The sequence below is a fragment of the Chiloscyllium plagiosum genome, unplaced genomic scaffold (assembly GCF_037043375.1).
Source record: "Chiloscyllium plagiosum isolate Xiang-an unplaced genomic scaffold, Cpla_swu_hap1 HiC_scaffold_4, whole genome shotgun sequence".
Taxonomy (NCBI): domain Eukaryota; kingdom Metazoa; phylum Chordata; class Chondrichthyes; order Orectolobiformes; family Hemiscylliidae; genus Chiloscyllium; species Chiloscyllium plagiosum.
Genome location: NW_028270142.1, coordinates 124176779 through 124194030, shown reverse-complemented (window position 1 = coordinate 124194030; position 17252 = coordinate 124176779). Strand labels below are relative to the sequence as shown.

At 39.0% G+C, this 17252-nt stretch overlaps 1 protein-coding gene across 14 annotated transcripts in view; it reads left to right on the top strand.

Annotated features, from left to right (window-relative positions):
• Nucleotides 1–17252, top strand: part of adgrb1a (adhesion G protein-coupled receptor B1a) — a 568355-nt gene that overhangs the window by 436915 nt on the left and 114188 nt on the right. For all 14 annotated transcript variants that reach the window (XM_043687847.2, XM_043687845.2, XM_043687842.2 and 11 more), the window contains one exon: nucleotides 4407–4476. In XM_043687847.2, the coding sequence (XP_043543782.1) occupies nucleotides 4407–4476 (70 nt within the window). The remainder of the gene's footprint in view (nucleotides 1–4406; nucleotides 4477–17252) is intronic.

The window sequence follows — 17252 nt, the reverse complement described above, 5'->3', positions numbered from 1 at the left end:
TTGTTTCCACATGTAGGGAATCTAATCAAAATATGTATAGATTAAGCTGTTTGCATTCTGTGCTGATACCTGCATTTAAATCAAATGCCCTTTTGTAAAATGCTACAGTTTCCAAGTGGGATTATAAATTAGGTAATGGGGATTTTGGATCTTTTAGATTTTTAAGAAAAACCTCTATAAAATTTCATATCTTTGCAATTACATAATCATTTCTGCTTTTTTTTTCAAGGTTGTGTAACTCCTGCTTTGTTGTCATGTACTCTATCTTTTTTTTAAATGCAGCATTCCAGATTTATGTATTGGAGACAAGCAGAACAAAAACAAAACTGGTTGTCTGTTGTGACGAGGAGAGGACTGATTTTGTGCCACATTTTATTGACTTTTGAAGGATTTCTTACTGCAGGCTGCTGATGTTTAAATGTTAAATGTATTAGAATTAGGTTTTATTGTCATGTTTGTTCAATTACAAAAGTACAGGAGGACAGTGAAATGGCTGACACAAATACGGGCTCATTGCCTCAGAAATATGAATTGCTGGAAAAGCACAGTAGTTCTGGTAGCATTTGTAGAGAGAAAGCAGAGTTCACATTTCAGGTCCAATGATCCTTCTTCAGAATTCATTTTAGCGAGGAAAAGGCTGGTGTATGTGTTGAAAATAGGTTTGGGGCAGGGGGCCAGGAGTAAATGATATGTAAAAATGGGGCCCAGAGCGAGAGAACAACAGCAGACGAAGGAATGGGTATAGGTCAGCGTGGGAGAATCGGTAGCTGCTAATACGACCATGTAATGACAAAGCCTGGTGTGTAGGGAGTCATGGTAAGAACATGGGAGAAGTTGCTCAGGCCCTAAAATTATTGAACCAATATTGAGTCCTGAAGACTGCAGAGTCCTCAAGCGGAAAATGAGGTGCTGCTCTTCCAGCTTGCACTGAGCTTTGCTGGAGCCCTGCAGCAAGCCTGAGATAGAGATATTATCTGGAGAACATGGAGGCATGTTGTAGTGGCAGACAACAGGAAGTTCAAGGTCATTTTTGCAGACAGAATGCAGGTGTTCTACAAAGCGGTTGCCCAGTCTCCACACATGCTGCCAGACCTGCTCAGTTTTTACAGCTATTTCTGGTTTTGTTTCTGATTTTCAGCAACTTTAGTTTTTGATGTGTTCATTTTTAACTTGAGTTCAGTAGCCTGCATTACTTAAGGAAGTATTCCTGCAGCATACTATAGCTGCCCATATTTACTTTCGATCAGGTATGAAGCATCACACACAGATTATGGTGTACCCTCTTTCCAACACGGATCAGAAGACAAAGAGAAGACAATAGGAAAAAGAAAATTCACCACTGTTGACAATTTCTTTAACTCACTGGAGCTTAGTTCAATTATTTAGCTTAACCTTTATAACTCCCAATGCAACCTTAATTTCTATCAAAACTGGAATGGAACATAACATAGTGAAGCTTCTTCAGTAAATTGATATGTGCATTTCAAGCAGAGTCAGCACGGCTTCATGAAAGGGAAATCGTATTTGACTAATTTTGAGTAAGACTCAACCAGAGTGGATAGAGGGGAACTTAACGGTGTGTTGTATTTGGATTTAATGTCATTTGACAAGGTATCTCTCAAAATGTTAGGACATAAGATTACGACAGTGCAGGGTGGCACGGTGGCTCAGTGGTTAGCAATGCTGCCTTGCAGCGCCAGGGACCCGTGTCTGTGTGGGTTTTCTCCGTGTGCTCCGGTTTCCTCCCACAGGCCAGGTGAATTGGCCGTGCTAAATTGCCCATAGTGATAGGTGCATTAGTAGGGAGTAGGGGAATGGGTCTGGGTGGATTACTTTTCGGAGGGTCGTTGTGGACTTGGTGGGCCAAAGGGCCTGTTTCCGCACTGTAGGGAGTCTAATCTAGTATATTAGCAGAAATAGAGAATTGGCTATTGGGCAGGAAATAGTCAATGGAATTGAGGTTCTTTATCAGGTTGATGACTTGTGACCAGTGAAGTCCAACAGGGATATGTACTGGGACTGCAATTATTTATAATATGTTTAAGTGACAGAGGAAGGAGGTGGGTGTACTGCAGCCAAATTGGCACAGGACAGAAAAATAGATGGAAACACGGGTCATTACAAGGATCCATACAGTATATAGAGAGATATTGATAGATTAAGTAAACAAGCAAAGATAGGCAAATAGAATATAATGTGGGAAAAAGTAAAATTCATAATGTAAGGGAGAACAAAAGGACAGAATTATTTAAATGGAGAAAACCTGCAGAAAGCTTAACACAAAGAGACTTCGGGATACTTGTGCATAAAACACAAGAAGTTAGCATTCGACTGCAGCAAATAATAGGAAGGCTAACAGAATGTTGTCCCTTTTTTCAAAGTGGTTGGATTATAAGAGATGGGGAGTTTTCCCAAAACTGTACAAGATACTGGTGAGTCCACATCTGGAGTACTGAGAGCAGTTTTGCCCCCCTTAATTTTGGAAATATTTCATTTAGAGGCAGTTCAGAGAAGGTCGACTCAGATGATCCCTTTTATGAGACGATTGTCTTCTGAGCAGAGGCTAAACAGGTTGAGAATCTACTCACTGCAGTTTAGAAGAATGGGAGGTGATCTTATTGAAATATGTAAGATTCTTAAAGGGACTGGCAGGGTAAATACTGAGAGTGTATTTATGGGAGAGTCACGGACCGAAGGATGTAGTCTCAGTAAAGGGGTGCCAATTGAAGACTGAGATGAGGAAGAAATCCTTCTCTCAGAGGGTTGTAAATCTTTGAAACACCTTGACACAGCAGCTATGGGGGCAGATTCCTTGTGGATGTTGAAGGCTGAAATAGATGGATTATTTATTGTTAGGGGATCAAGGGTAACAAGGAAAGGGCAGAAAACTGGATGTGAGGAATGTCTCATTAGCCATGATTCTGTTGATGCCAAAGCAGGCTCAAGGGACCGAAAGGCTACTGTTGTTACTAAGTCTTAATGTTCTTATGGCCTTATAAGGAAAATTGGAAAACTAAAAGACCATTCAATCCAATGAGTATTTCCCAAATGCTCTGTAATATTGGCAACAACCTACTTTATCAAAATTCCATGTTTTATCCACCAAGGAACACCAAGGAATGGTTTTAAGAAATGTATTTTCCCAATTATCATCCTGCAATAGAAGCATTGAATGCCAGAAAGCTGACACATGGAGACCAACAAACTAAAAAAACCCTAAATTTATTTAATGAGCCCATTGCTTGAGATTTCACTTTTTTGAAATATATCTTGGAAAGCAAGTACAGAGGAACCTCGATTATCCGGCATTCAATTATCTGAGTATCGAATTATCCAGCAAGATTGCAATGTCCTGATGCTCAGCTAAACTGTGTAATCCAGCATTCGATTATCCAGAATTCAATTTAACTGAATGAAATACTGCCCGCCCATGTCCTCCGGATAGTTGAAGTTCACCTGTAGATGAAATGCTATTGGGAGTAGGTAGGAATGTGGACTTGAAGTCACAGTCACATCAGCCCTAATCTTGTTGAAGGGCTGATCAGACTCAATGGGGACCAATAGCCTACTCCTGCTCTGAACGTCAAGAAGAGTTCCACTTCCTTTTTCCATGCAGGCTTGAACTACTGTTTCTTCTCCAAAGCCTGTTCTAAAACAACCAATCTCTCATAGCTGTGGTCATCACTGAAATGGCCAGTTATCGTTAATCAGTCCCTTTAAAATAACCGAAGCAGCTGCACAACCCCTGTTCCTACTTCCAGTTTTCACAGGCAACATTTTAAACTGCCTCTCTGCCACCTCCACCCACAGCCAGCTTACACTCTACTGCCCAGCTCACCCCAAGGCTCTGCATGGTGTCTGGTTTTAACTGGCTTCCATCTGCCTTGAAATCTGAGTACACAGCTGATTAAAAACCTGAAGTCTTAGTTTCTCTTTCATTTATGAAATGTCTTTTACGAAAAAGCTACATTTAATAAATCATTTACCAACCCGTCTGTGAGGATAAAACTCACACATGTTTCACCACTAGTCTAGCAAATTGCCATCAGTAACTAGTAAATCAACTTTGGGTGTGAATAATGCGGTAAAAACCTGAAAACTAATTGTGTTGTACAAATGCAGTGCAAAACATTGCAAGATTTTTTTTTTCAAATGTTTTAACTCTTTCAGATTAATCTTGCAAAATCAAGCATGTATATGATTGGTCAAAATGTCTCTTTTTCTACTGTAAAACATTTGTGATTCTTCAAAATAATGTTGGAATATTTACCTTGATAAGATGAAAACTGCTTATATTACCATGCATATTGCATTTAATGTATATCTAAAGAGAGTTGCTTTGCCGTATAGTGATGTATTTTTGAAAATTACTTGCACATTCCTATTTTGCCTTTAATTTATTTTAGGTCTTCCAGCCCTAGTTGTGGCAACATCTGTTGGATTTACCAAATCAAAGGGATATGGAACAGTGAACTAGTGAGTAGGCCATGGCACTCTTGCTTAATGATTTGTTTGGGAAATATATGCTCACCCTTTTACTGTCATTTCTATTACAAAGGGAATCATTACAGTCTTTCAGTTCACTAGGAGTTAAACTTGTTGTGAGTACTAGGCACAGACTGCTCCTACCTCTCATAAATTGCCAACCATAGGCTTGTGTTAATCATTCATTTGTCTAGCACCAGGCATGTTTTGAACTGCAGAGAGAAACTTCAGTCAAAGTTCAGTAACTTTTTCATTTAGCTTTTTTTCTTTACCTCTTGTGGTTTAATGCTTCATCATTTAATTACATAACTGTTTATGTTTGCTCTATTGAATGTTTAAAAACTAAAATCATTATTATAATACAACAATTATGATACTGTATCTGTTGTGGCGTACTATTGAAAAAAACACTTGTACAGGTTTCAGATATTTATTGTACACTTTGCTTAAGGGTGATAGTTGGCTTGTACTGGAAAGAAGACATGTACTACTCACTCAGAAAAATGCTCTGAAAATTGGTGATGGTGATCCACATGCAGTTTAAAAATGATTGGAAGTTCTCAAAAGCCACATCATATACCTAAAACTCATTACTAGTTACCTTCGTATTCTCTGTGCCACATATATATGTGCATTTATTTTAGAGAAAAAAAAAACTTACTGATAGGAAAGAAAGCCTTGGTTTTGTGGAGCACCTTTCCTGACCTCAAGACATCCTAAAGCACTTCACAGCCAGTGAAGCCATTGTTGTAATGTGGGAATCTTACAGCAAGCTGCCATGTAGAGCAGTGTGAAGACTAGGGTGCTGATTTGCATTCTCAGGTCAAGTTGCACAGTGTTGGGAGAAATCTGGTCCACACAAACCCAAATTTTAAAATGGAGACCTACACTTCGTATTTTTGGTTGGGTGGGAAGTGCAAGCAGGCTGGATTGGCCAGTGCTGCTCCATGTAACCTCTGTATCCCCCTGGACTGTCTTCCATGTTCCCTCAGATCACTGTCACCCCATGTTATTTCCATGTGCCCCCAACCCCCATGTATTTTCCAGTGCCACTCTCCCTTTATGCACTACCCAATTCCATACAAGATCATTTTATTTTCCTTGGAACGTAGGTTGAGGAGTGGCCTATTCAGCACCTCGAGCCCGCACTACCATTCATCCACCTCACACTGTTATTCCACACTACCCTTAAACTCCTTGATGTCATTAGTATCTAGAAATTTATTAATCTCTATCTTGAACATACTCAATGACTGAGCTTGCATAACCCTCTGGGGATAGAGACTCTGTCCCCTCTGAATGAAGAAATTCCTCTTCACCGCAATCATTAAATGGTTTAAATTATAAGTCTGTTTCCTGATTTTTAAAAATTATTCATTCACAGGATGAGGGCATCATTGGCTAGGTAGCATTTATTGCCCATCAGGCTGTTAAGAGTCAACCTCATTGCTGTGGGTCTGGAGTCACATGTAAGCCAGATCAGGTAAGGATGGCAGCTTCCTTCCCTGAAGGACATTAGTAATCCAGATGGGTTTTTCCAACAATCAACGATGTATTCATGGTTATCACTAGACTCTTTAATTCCAGATGTTTACCAAATTTGGATTCCACTGTTTGCCATGGAAGGGTTCAAACCCATGTCCCCAGAACATATTCTGGGTCTCTGGATTAACAGTCCAGTAATAATACTACAAGGCCATTGCCTTCCCATAGCTTCTGTCTCCAACAGTCCCGAGAAACATCCTTTCTGTATCCGCACTGTCTAGCACTTCAAGAATTTTGTAAGTTTCAATGAGCTCACCTCACATTCTTTTAACCTGCAGAGAACCCAGGGCCAGTTTCATTTTGCTTTCTCTCAAGAAACAATTCCATGACTGCATGAAATCAATCTGGTGATTTTTTTTGCTGCATTTACTCAGTGGTGTACAAGGGAACCAAAGAGGCACCAATAATCCACATGTGGCTTTACAAAGGATCTATACTTTAAAAGCAAAACATATTACATTTGTACTCAAATCCTCTTGTGATAAAGACAGTCCTAGATGCTTGCTGCAGATGCATATTAACTTTCAGTGGAGAGAGAGCTCTCCCCATGTAATAAAAATCTTCAGATCATTGTTTCTAGGATGTGAATAAAAGTTGAAATAGTTGTAATCTTATTACCTTGTATCAGCAAACAATAAATTACATCAACATATTCATCCTCAAATGGATAGAACACATAATGTGCTGAAGTCCAATTACACTTGAAATTCAGCCAAGCATCCACAATGGCCACAGCTGTCCAACCAATAGGTTTGTTTCTGGGAAGATGCTCTTCTCTGTCACTTTCTCTCTCTGTCTTACACTCCTTTCACGTTCTCTCATTTTTGTGTTGAATGTCTAGAAGTTACTAATTAGTCCAGTGCTGGATGTATGCACCCTACCATTGGTATGTTTGCTGAAGTGGTTGGGTGGGATGCTTCGTTTTCATACACTCTTTCCATTATTTATGCTTCGCCTCCATCTTGATCTATCAAAGACGACACTCAGTAGCTGGCACCTTCATAGTTGCTTCATCTTCAGTGAGAGCATTGTTAAGGCAATGGGGATATGCGATTTTTCAAAGAGATTTTGAAGGCGTCCTCAAAGCATGCCTCTATCCCCCTGGTGTCTGCTCATTGTGACAAAGATTGGGGAAGAGAGCTAGTTTGGGAAGTCTTGTGTCAGGCATTCATATGATGTCGTCCACCCAACACAGCTGGTTGACTGTAACCAGTGCCTTGGCACTGGGGATGCTTTCCTGAGAGAGGGCATTGAAACTAGAGTGTACATCTGGCCAGTGGATTTGTGGGATTTTGCAGAATTATTGCTGGTGATGCTTCTCAATTTCAATGGAAAGTTCTTGTCTGTTGACGTAAGAAGAGCAGATAGTTAAATTTTCTTTGCAATGATGATTATTTTCAACTGGCAAAACCAAAAGTAAGAGATCATTAGATGCCTCACAAGTGTCAAAATCAATTCTAATTTTATTGGGCAAAGCCATGTAAATGATGAGTGAAAGATGGGAGGACAGGCTGATAGGGTTATTTGTAGTATTTTTTTTCACTGCATTCTGTTGCTTTCATTATTGGAAAAGCATTGTGTACGGTTAGACAACCCTTTATCCCAAATCCAAAAATCCGAAAAGCTTCGAAATCCAAAAGCTTTCTTGTGAAGTTTTTTTTTCTCATTAACAAAATTGCTTGGCATGCAACAGTTAACCTAAGTCCACACCCACTCGATGCATGTCACTCAGATGAGATGTGGGGGGGGTGGGGGTAGGTGTGGCCTAGCACTGGTAGGCCTCAGTTCTGTCTCAGGGCTCATAGTACTTGCAGTGAGTCTGCTTTTCAGTAAGAATTTTTTTACTTTTCACCGTCAAATTGTCACTTATTCCGAAATTTGGAAAATTTCAAATTCTGAAAACCAGCTGGTACCAAGTGTTTCATATAAAGGATTGTGCACCTGTATACACAAAAAGTAGAAGCCAAAGATTTAGCATAAAGATAGCAGCTTAGGATGACAATGTGTAACTAGTAGAGTGCTATAGGAGTCAGTGCTGGAACCACAATTATTTAAAATATTTATTAATGACTTTATTGACAGAGTAAATGTATTATATCCAAGTTTGCAGATGACACTAAAATAGCTTAGGAGCCAAGTAGTGGCAATGTCATAAAAGGTCTTGAGGTATTTGGATAAGTTTAGTGAGTGTGTGAAAACCTGGCAGATGGAATTTAATATGGGAGACTGTGAAGTTGTACACTTCAGGAAGAATAGAAGAGCTTAGTGGGGAAAAGTGTAGAAAACTACAACACAAAGGGATTTGGATGTCCTAATGCATGAACCACACAAATATAAAACAAATTAACATCCAGGTACATCAGGTAATAAGGAAGGCAACTAGAATGTTGGCCTTTATTTCAAAGGGAATGGAATGTAAAAATAGGGATATCCTGTTAAAACTATACAAGGCACTAGCCAGATCAGAGTTGGAATAGTGTGAAAAATATATTGGTCCCTTTATCTAAGGAAAGATATACAGGTAATAAAGGCAGTCCACAGAAGGCTCACAAGGCTGATAGCAGTATAGAGGGATTTTATTTTGTGAAGAGAGGTTGGCTGGACTTGTTCTCGTTGGAGTTTAGGAGAATGAGAAGAGACCTTATTGAAACATATGTTTCTTAGGGTATTTGATGGGGTTGGTGCAGAGAGGTTGCTTCTCTTTGTTGGCAAATCTAGGACCCAGAGGCAGAGTTTCAGAGTGAGGGAATACCCATTTAAGTCAGAGATGAGGAGGAATTTCTACTTTCGGAAAGTAATGGATCTGTGGAATTTTTTTACTGCAGAGATCTGGATCATTAAGTATATCAAAGTCTGAGATTGGCAGAGTGTAAACCTGTAAGGGAATCAAGGCTTTTGGGAGTAAGACAAGAAAGTGGATTATGAGGTGAGCTGCAATTTCATTGAATGGCAGAGGAGACCTGATGAACCAAATAACTTATTCCTCTATTTCATAGTTTTCAATACACACAAGACTGGTTACTATAAGGGTCAACTTGCCTTAAAGAAGAGGTCCCAATGATGAATCACCATATTAAAAACATGCATGCGATATGATAAAGAATCTAATAAGGATATTTGAAGGTGTGAAAAGAAAATTACACCTTTTCAGAATGTTCCACATTCCCCAGCAGATTTTCCATTTTGGGCAAACTTGCAAACCTGGGTTGTGCTGCGTAAGGGATTCTGTGCTTTTCCAGCACCACCCTTTTTGACTCTAACTCTCCAACATCTGCAGCCCCCTCTTTCTGCTAAAACTCTGCACAGCCAGACAAATATGGTATGCTGGAGAAAATGTGATTTTCACTTCATTTAAAATGGGGAACACGACTTCAGCAGGGATCTTTAGAGTTTTTGCACATTAGCCTTTCCTGATCGGAACAAAGACTAGAGGATAATAGTGTGGGGGTCTGTAATGCAGAAGAAAATTGGATTTCTTCCCAGCAAAATATAGTTGGAAGTTCTTCCACATAGGAAATGCAATAGCATCCACTCTCAAATGAAAATTGAACCCTGAACATGAATGGAAGTTTGATATAAATCTAAAGTTAAATACCGCGAATAGTTTGTTAGGGATCAAAAATTGACAAATATTGCCGCTACTAAAATTTCATATACAATCCTGATAATACGGTTCTACTCAACCTGTAGGGAGGCCAACAAGTCTGTCAACATTAGAATACAAGACAGATAGGTTAGTGTTTTATTGATAACACAATATCATTTTGCCTAAGAAAAGCAATACCTATGCGGTTAGGCTTAACCCTGTCCACTCAACAAGGACAACATTTTGAGTGGCACGGTGCTAAATGTGAGCAATGGAAACATTGCTGTTCCCTCGACAGAACATGTGAGACACAAGTGCACAGGGCAAGCAATTGTGTATCTCCTTAATTAATCTAATTACAGGTTTGTGAACTGAACAGTGCAATTTCTGAGAAGAATGTATGGTTTACAGTGGACAACTTTAATGTAAGTTATGACATGGAGGGAAATTGAGACTGAATTAAGTTTGTGTTTGTGAGAGAGAGAGAGATGAGACAAAAAGCGTTAAACTCAGTGAATTCAAATCATTCCTAACAATTGAAAAAGCCTTAAAGAATGAAACTCCATATTTGAATTTTAATGTTAAGCATCAGAGTGGTTAATAGGGGCTAATTAATATTCAAAACAATTTTAGAAGGTCATTTAGACTTGACTTTCTGAAGTGAATCTTCTTTGGTGTTGTGCAAATATAGAAACTTCACGCTACTGAATTATTTTGGACTGTGAGATTAAGATGTTACAAAAGTAATGGAGAAACAGCGCAGAACAGATTGTAACTCTTGATTTCATAGGAAAATAGGAACAGGAGTAGGCAATTCAGCCCCTCAAGCATGCTCATCCATTCAATAGCATCATAGCTGACCTGTGGCCTAACTCAATATGCCTGCTTTTCACCTAAATTTCTTGATCTCCTTGCTTAATAACTGCTTAATGTCTCTAATCTCAGATTTAAATTTAACAACTGAACTAACATTGACTGTCATTTGAGGAAGAGAGTTCTAAACCTGTACTGTTCTTTACATGTAGAATTGGTTTCTAACCATCTTTCCTGAATGGCCTGGCCCTAATTCTTAGACCTTGTTTCCTGATTCTAGAACTCTTCAAACAGTGGAAACACCTTGTCTACCCTGTCTTTCTATATTCATTTCCTCAAGTCCTTGATTAGATCATCCTTAAACTACTAAATTCTAGATATTAAAGGACTAACTTCCTGATCTCTTCTCATAAATTAACCCCTCAAGCCCAGCTGTCAGTCTTGTAATCCTATGTTGAGCTCCCTCCATGGCCGAAACATCCTTTCAGAGGTGTGGTGCCCTGACCTTCTCCCAGTACCCAAGATATAAAGGCCAGCATTCCGTTAGCCACCTTCAATATTTTCTGCACCTGTTAGTGGCATTTTAGGATCTATACACCTGAATTCCAAAGATTGTTGGACATCTGCTGTATTTAACTTTGTGTCTTCTAAAAAATACCCCAATCTATTCTATGTTGGCCCGAGAAAGATAACCTCATACTTGCATATTTTAAAATCCATCTCCCCAGCTTTACCCATTCACCTAGTCTATCATTATCCTGTTGTAATTTTATACTGTCACCAGCAAATGCTCCTCAATATTGGGTTGTCAGCAAATTTAGAGATTTGACTTTTTATGACCGTATTCGACATTATCACAGTCATTAATGAATATTTTAAAATTTTGAGGTCTCAGGACAGATCCCTGCAGATCAGGACAAATCATGTGCTGCCAAATTGAGTATTTAACAATTATTCTTACTCTGTTTTCAGCCACTCCACCAATTTCCTATCCGTGTTAGTAATTTGTCCTGAATTCTATGGCTTCCACCTTAGCTAACAGCCTTCTGGAAATCCAGATAAACCACACCCTATGTCTCACGTCTGTCCACCACCTTCATCACCTCTTCAAAACACTCTCTGTTCGGGTTTTCAGGCATAACCTACCCTCCAAGTCCATGCTGACTCGCCCTGACTCACTGAAGATTTTCAAGGTGATCAATTGCCTTATCCTTGATTCTAGATTCTAGCAATTTCCTCACTACAGACGTCAGACTAACTGGTCTGTAATTCCCTTGTTTCCCTCTGTCATCCTACTTAAAGAGCAGAGTGACGTGAGCAACTTTCTGCTTCAGGGAACTCTGAAAGATTATGATTAAGATGTTAGTAGTGTGTTCTCCTACCTCCTTTAACACCCGTGGACAGAAACCATCAGGTTCTGTAGATTTATTATTCTTTCAGTTCCATTAATTTCCGCATTTTATTTAGACCCTATCCCTGACTGTCTGTTCTTTTGTTTGGGACTTCTGACAAGCTAACCTCCTTTCCTGCTGCAACTACTGAAGCCAAATAATTGTTCAGCATTTCAGTCATTTCCCCATGGCCACTGACAGCATCTCCACTCTCGGCCTTCAATGGACCAGTAGTCCTCTTAACCATCCACTTTCCCTTTATATAACTATAAAATTTCTTCTTACTGTCTTTTATGTCCTTTGCAAGTTTCCTTTCATGGTCCTTTTTAGCTTTCTTACGAGCTGCTTTGTGGTTTTTTGTTGGACTTTGTATTTGTCCCATATGTAAGATCTGTCCTGTTCTTTGCATTTTTGTAATGCCTTTCTTTTAATTTTATGCTGTCACTAACCTCCTTACATGTCCATGGCTTTGTTTGTTTGTTTGAGGTATCTTTGTTTGAGGTGGAGCTTTTTCTTCTCACAGGTACAAACTGCTTCTGAATAGCATTAAGCATTCCTTTGAACATTCTCCACTGTCCCTTAGTTGTTTTACTTATTAGCAGAGCTTCACAGTTTACTGTAGACGGTCTCTGACTCATCCTACAAAGGTTTGTCTTACACAAATTTAAAATTCTAGTAATTGATCTTTTCTTGTCTCTTACAAAAGCTACATGAAACATAATCTTGTTATGATCACTATTTGACAATTCCTCATAAACATGAATTAAATCAGGCCCATTGTTCATTACTTGATCCCATATTGCTTGTTGCCTTTTCTCATCCAAGACACATTGTTCTCATAAACTATCCCAGACACAGTCTAGAAATTCACAACCTTTCAGACTGATGCTTGTCATCTCTCCCAGTCTATGTTAAGATTAAAGTTTCCAATTACTACTCAGCCTTTGTTACATCGATGCCTAATTTCTGCATTTATACAATCTTGCACTTCTGAGCTACTGCTAGGTGGCCTATATATGAGCTGAAAAATGTGTTGCTGGAAAAGCGCAGCAGGTCAGGCAGCATCCAAGGAGCAGGGGACGACATTTCGGGCATAAGCCTGAAGAAGGGCTTATGCCCAAAAAGTCGATTCCCCTGCTCCTTGGATGCTGCCTGACCTACTGCGCTTTTCCAGCAACACATTTTTCAGCTCTGATCTCCAGCATCTGCAGTCCTCACATTTTCCCTTTTGGCCTATATATGAGACCTATTGTGATTTTAGTTCCTTTATAGTTTCTCACTTCCACCCATAAGATCTCCGCTAGTGCTTTCCCCTCATTACATCCTCACCAGAGAAGAATTCTACATCTAATCATACATCTCTTCTAACTCAAATTTGTTTCATGATTAAAAAAATAACAATGCATCTATTAGCCTCTCCATTATTTTGACTCCCTTTGGACTCTCAGTGCCTTATTATGGTTTGGCATTTCTGAGTATTGATTTCAGTCCTCTTCAATCTATTTAGCCATACAAATGGATTTACTGATCTATCAGTGTGAATGTGAAGCGCAATCTCAAACAATTAACTTGCAATGTCTTTCCTGAAACAAATGAATCCTGCTTTGAGCATTTTTATTGTTATTTTGCCATTCAGAGGTCAGAGCTCTTATATTGACTGGAGCATAAATTCTGAGAAAGGAGAGAAATTCTCCCATATTGCCTTGGGGATGTTTCTCTTTGAAACAGGATTTTGGCTAGGAATTCAACCTGATTGATGGGTGTGTCTTTGTGGTGGTTGGAAATGCTTCAGCAGTCAGAGCAGTTAAGTTTGCAATGCTGAAATAAGGGCTTCAGTGTTGATGCGGAGATCAGGGCAGTCTTCAAGCAATGTGACAGGAGAATACAGTCTGGTTGTAATGTAGAAGTGAAGGTAATTTCAAGAGGCTGGAGACAAATCAGTGTCGGAAGTGAAGAGGAATTGCAGCAGGAGAGCCTGGATGAATATGGATTTTTTTTTGATTGTCAGAGGGAAGTCGGGAGATGTTGATTACAGTAGAGTGGGTCCGATATTAGGGGTAGTGATCGGGTGAGGTCTGACGGTTGGAGAAAAGCTGGTGATCTTGGTGATCTCACCTGCCCCACAAGTAGTGCTTGAAAACGTTTCTCATATAACAGACCTTCCTTAGCTTCTCGGTTAGATTTAAAGTATATAAAATCTGAGCCATATAGACTGATTAAGTATTTAAATGATCAACCTGTGTCCTATGAGCAAGTTGGCTGCTTTCTGGGCTTACTTGCTTTCACACTGGAGGTGGCTGGTTTTGAAGATCATTTGTGTTCATTTTCAAGACTTTTAAGGTCTCTTCATTTCACCTGACCCAAACACATCCATTATTAAGGTTAGGATTTCCCTTTAGATTTCACAGATTTCAATTTGTTATTTGAAATAATTTATGTAGTTTGAACTTCAGAAAATATATGCCAATATTTTGTAAGTGTGTCATGGAACATGTCCATCAAACTATGGGTATGCCTCTTTATAACTCATGCAAATCCACTATGACATCATATTTTAAAAATTTCTAATTTTCAATCAAGAATGAAAGTCCAATTTATTACTAATTGACCCTATCATTCAATGTGTCTCCGAGTGCAATTCGCCTCTGATATTGGGAAGTTGTAGCAATTGGATCTGATTTAAATCGGATTTCAGACTGATTTATATACTTTCTCATAGGAACAGAGTAAAGAGTAAAAAGATAAAGGTTTATAAAATCGAATGAAGGAATTCTGCACATCCCATTTGTATTAGCTCATTGCTAGGGTGATTCAACCATCCCTCTCTCTGCTATCATCTCCCCCTCTCTTTATCTACTTCAAACATCTTCTTTCAAATTTCCTTTAAAGAATGATGTTCTCTGACCCAGCAACTTCCTGTGACCAAAAAATGTCAGACCAGAAGTAGGCCATTCCGCTCATTGGGCCTTCTGCACCATTCAGTGACTGATCTGATAATCCTCATCTCTACTTTCCTGCCTTTTCCCCATGACACTTGATTCCTTTACTAATTAAACATCTGTTGTTTCAGTCTGGAAAATGCTAAATGACTCACTCTTGACAGCCCTCTGCAATAAAAAAAAGTCCACAAGTTAACTACTCACTGAAAGAAGTCATTCCTCCTCATGTTTGTCTTCATTGGATGACCCTTTGAGATTAGGCTCTCTGCTTCTAGATTCTCCCACAAGTGGAAGCACCCTTTCTACATCATCTCTATCAAGTCCTCTAGAATTTTGTGTGTCATAGAATCTTGTGTGTTTCATTAAAACCACCTCTCATTCTTCTAAATTCCAGTAAATACAAGCCCAATTTACTTAACCTCTCCTCATGAGACAGGCCATCCATAACCAGACATAGCCTGGTGAATCTTCTCTGGACTGCCTCAAATTCAGTATTTTTCCTTAGCTATGGCATCCAAAACTGTTCTTGGGGTGTAAAGGTGATGTTATGGAAAACAGTTCCAGGATTAGTGTCGATTTCTTGGCTGATGTCCACTTCTGAGATGTTTCTGAATTTTACGGCAAAGTCCAGTCACGTGATTATAGCAGCCACATTTGGTCTGCTTAATATATTTTTAAATCCTTAACTGTCCACAGGGCAGATAAGAGTCAATCACGTTGCAGTGGATCTGGAGTCACATGTAGGCCAGACCAGTTTCCTTCCTTAAAGAACATAGACATGTATTACAATTGATGTTTACTTATATCTTCTGTTAAAAACCTGTACTAAACCTACCTAGCCTTTTCACAGTATCTCAAGTCTGTTCTTGTGCTATTTTTTCCTGCTCCTGGTGAATCCATGCAGTTTACTGTTAGTGTTTAATATTTTTCTTCAATAGAATGCTGAAAGCTATGTAGAGTAGCCTAACCAATGTTTTGTGTATGTTGATACAGATTATGTATCTTATATATAATTTATAAGATCCATTTTTTCCCATTGCTATATGTACCTGGATTTACATTGCAACTAACTCTTAATGAGAACTAAATATTAAGAAGGAATATTAACATAGCAACTATTATGGTTTAGAAATGTTTTTGCAACATTACGAGCCTGATTAAGCCATGTGTAAGCCCCAGGCCTGCGTACATTTTTTCGAAAATTCATAGAATGAGTGTGTCACTGGCAAGACCAACATTTATTCCCCATCCTGAACTTCCCCGCAGACAGATATGATCAGTCACATTGCTGTAAGTCTGGAGCCACACCTGGTACAGAAGCAGTTTCCTTCTTTAAAGGACATTAATGAATCAGATGGGTATTTTTGACAATTGACAATGGAATCATAGTTATCATTGGACTCTTAATTCCAGATTTCTATTGACTATCTGCCATGGCAGGATTCAAATCCAGGTCCCCAGATCATTACCAGAGATGCTGGATTAACAGTCCAGCAACAGGACCACTGGGCTATCATCTCCCATTTCTCATGATGAGATATTTCCATTATTACCCTTGTTCACAGTGTGATAATGTGGAGGTACTAGTGCAGGACTGGAGTAGACAAAGTTATCACACAACACCAGGTTATAGTCCAGCAGGTATTTCCAAATAAATCTGTTGGACAAAAACGTGGTGTTGTGTGATTTTTACCCATTGATAATTAGACACCCAGCTTGCTTACTTTTTGGCAATGCCAGACATTTTGGTGAGAAATTTGATTTGTTTGTGTGCTTGATCTTTTGGACCAAATTGGAAAGGGAGGTAAAGAATGTTTAGAACTTGTCCCAATTTTCTGCTTGGCCAGGCATGTTTTTGCTTTTTAAAATCAGAATGCTGTTCTCAAATGAACAGACTCTGACATCTTCCAAATCATCCTGATTTAAAATAAGAAACCCTGTGTTGACACTGGCTTTCCTGTCTTATTGCTGTACGTGAACAGCCATAGATGTAAAAAGGTCTAGCTAGTGACCACGAAATTAAAATCAACACGTGCTGAATTTTAGCATGCTTAGATTTTTGCTGTCCATCAGCAATTTGCTGAAATGAAGATTGTCAGCACAGAGCAGAAACAATTTGCAAAGTTGTCGACTGCTCAGTTACAGAGGGTACCGATAGTGGTAATTATATTGGGCTTCTTTTTATAACAATTGTCTGTGGTGCCTAAAATTGGCAAGTGCTGAGGATTAGATACAGTCTGAAAAGGGTTAGGAAGTCAAATAGTGGAGATATTTCTGTGCTTTTTAAAAAAGTTCTTCTGCTTTGGGATCTTTATAGATAAGTTTTAACCATGCAGTCTCTGTGGCTGTGTTTGAGAATTCATGGAGTAGATTTGTTCCTTTTAAAAAATAAAATGGTCTAGAGTTTTGACCTCTTTTTTTATCACAGTTCAATACCATTTAGTGTCTAGAGCTAGTGGGCATAAATTTAAAAATAAAAAAAAATCCTGTAAT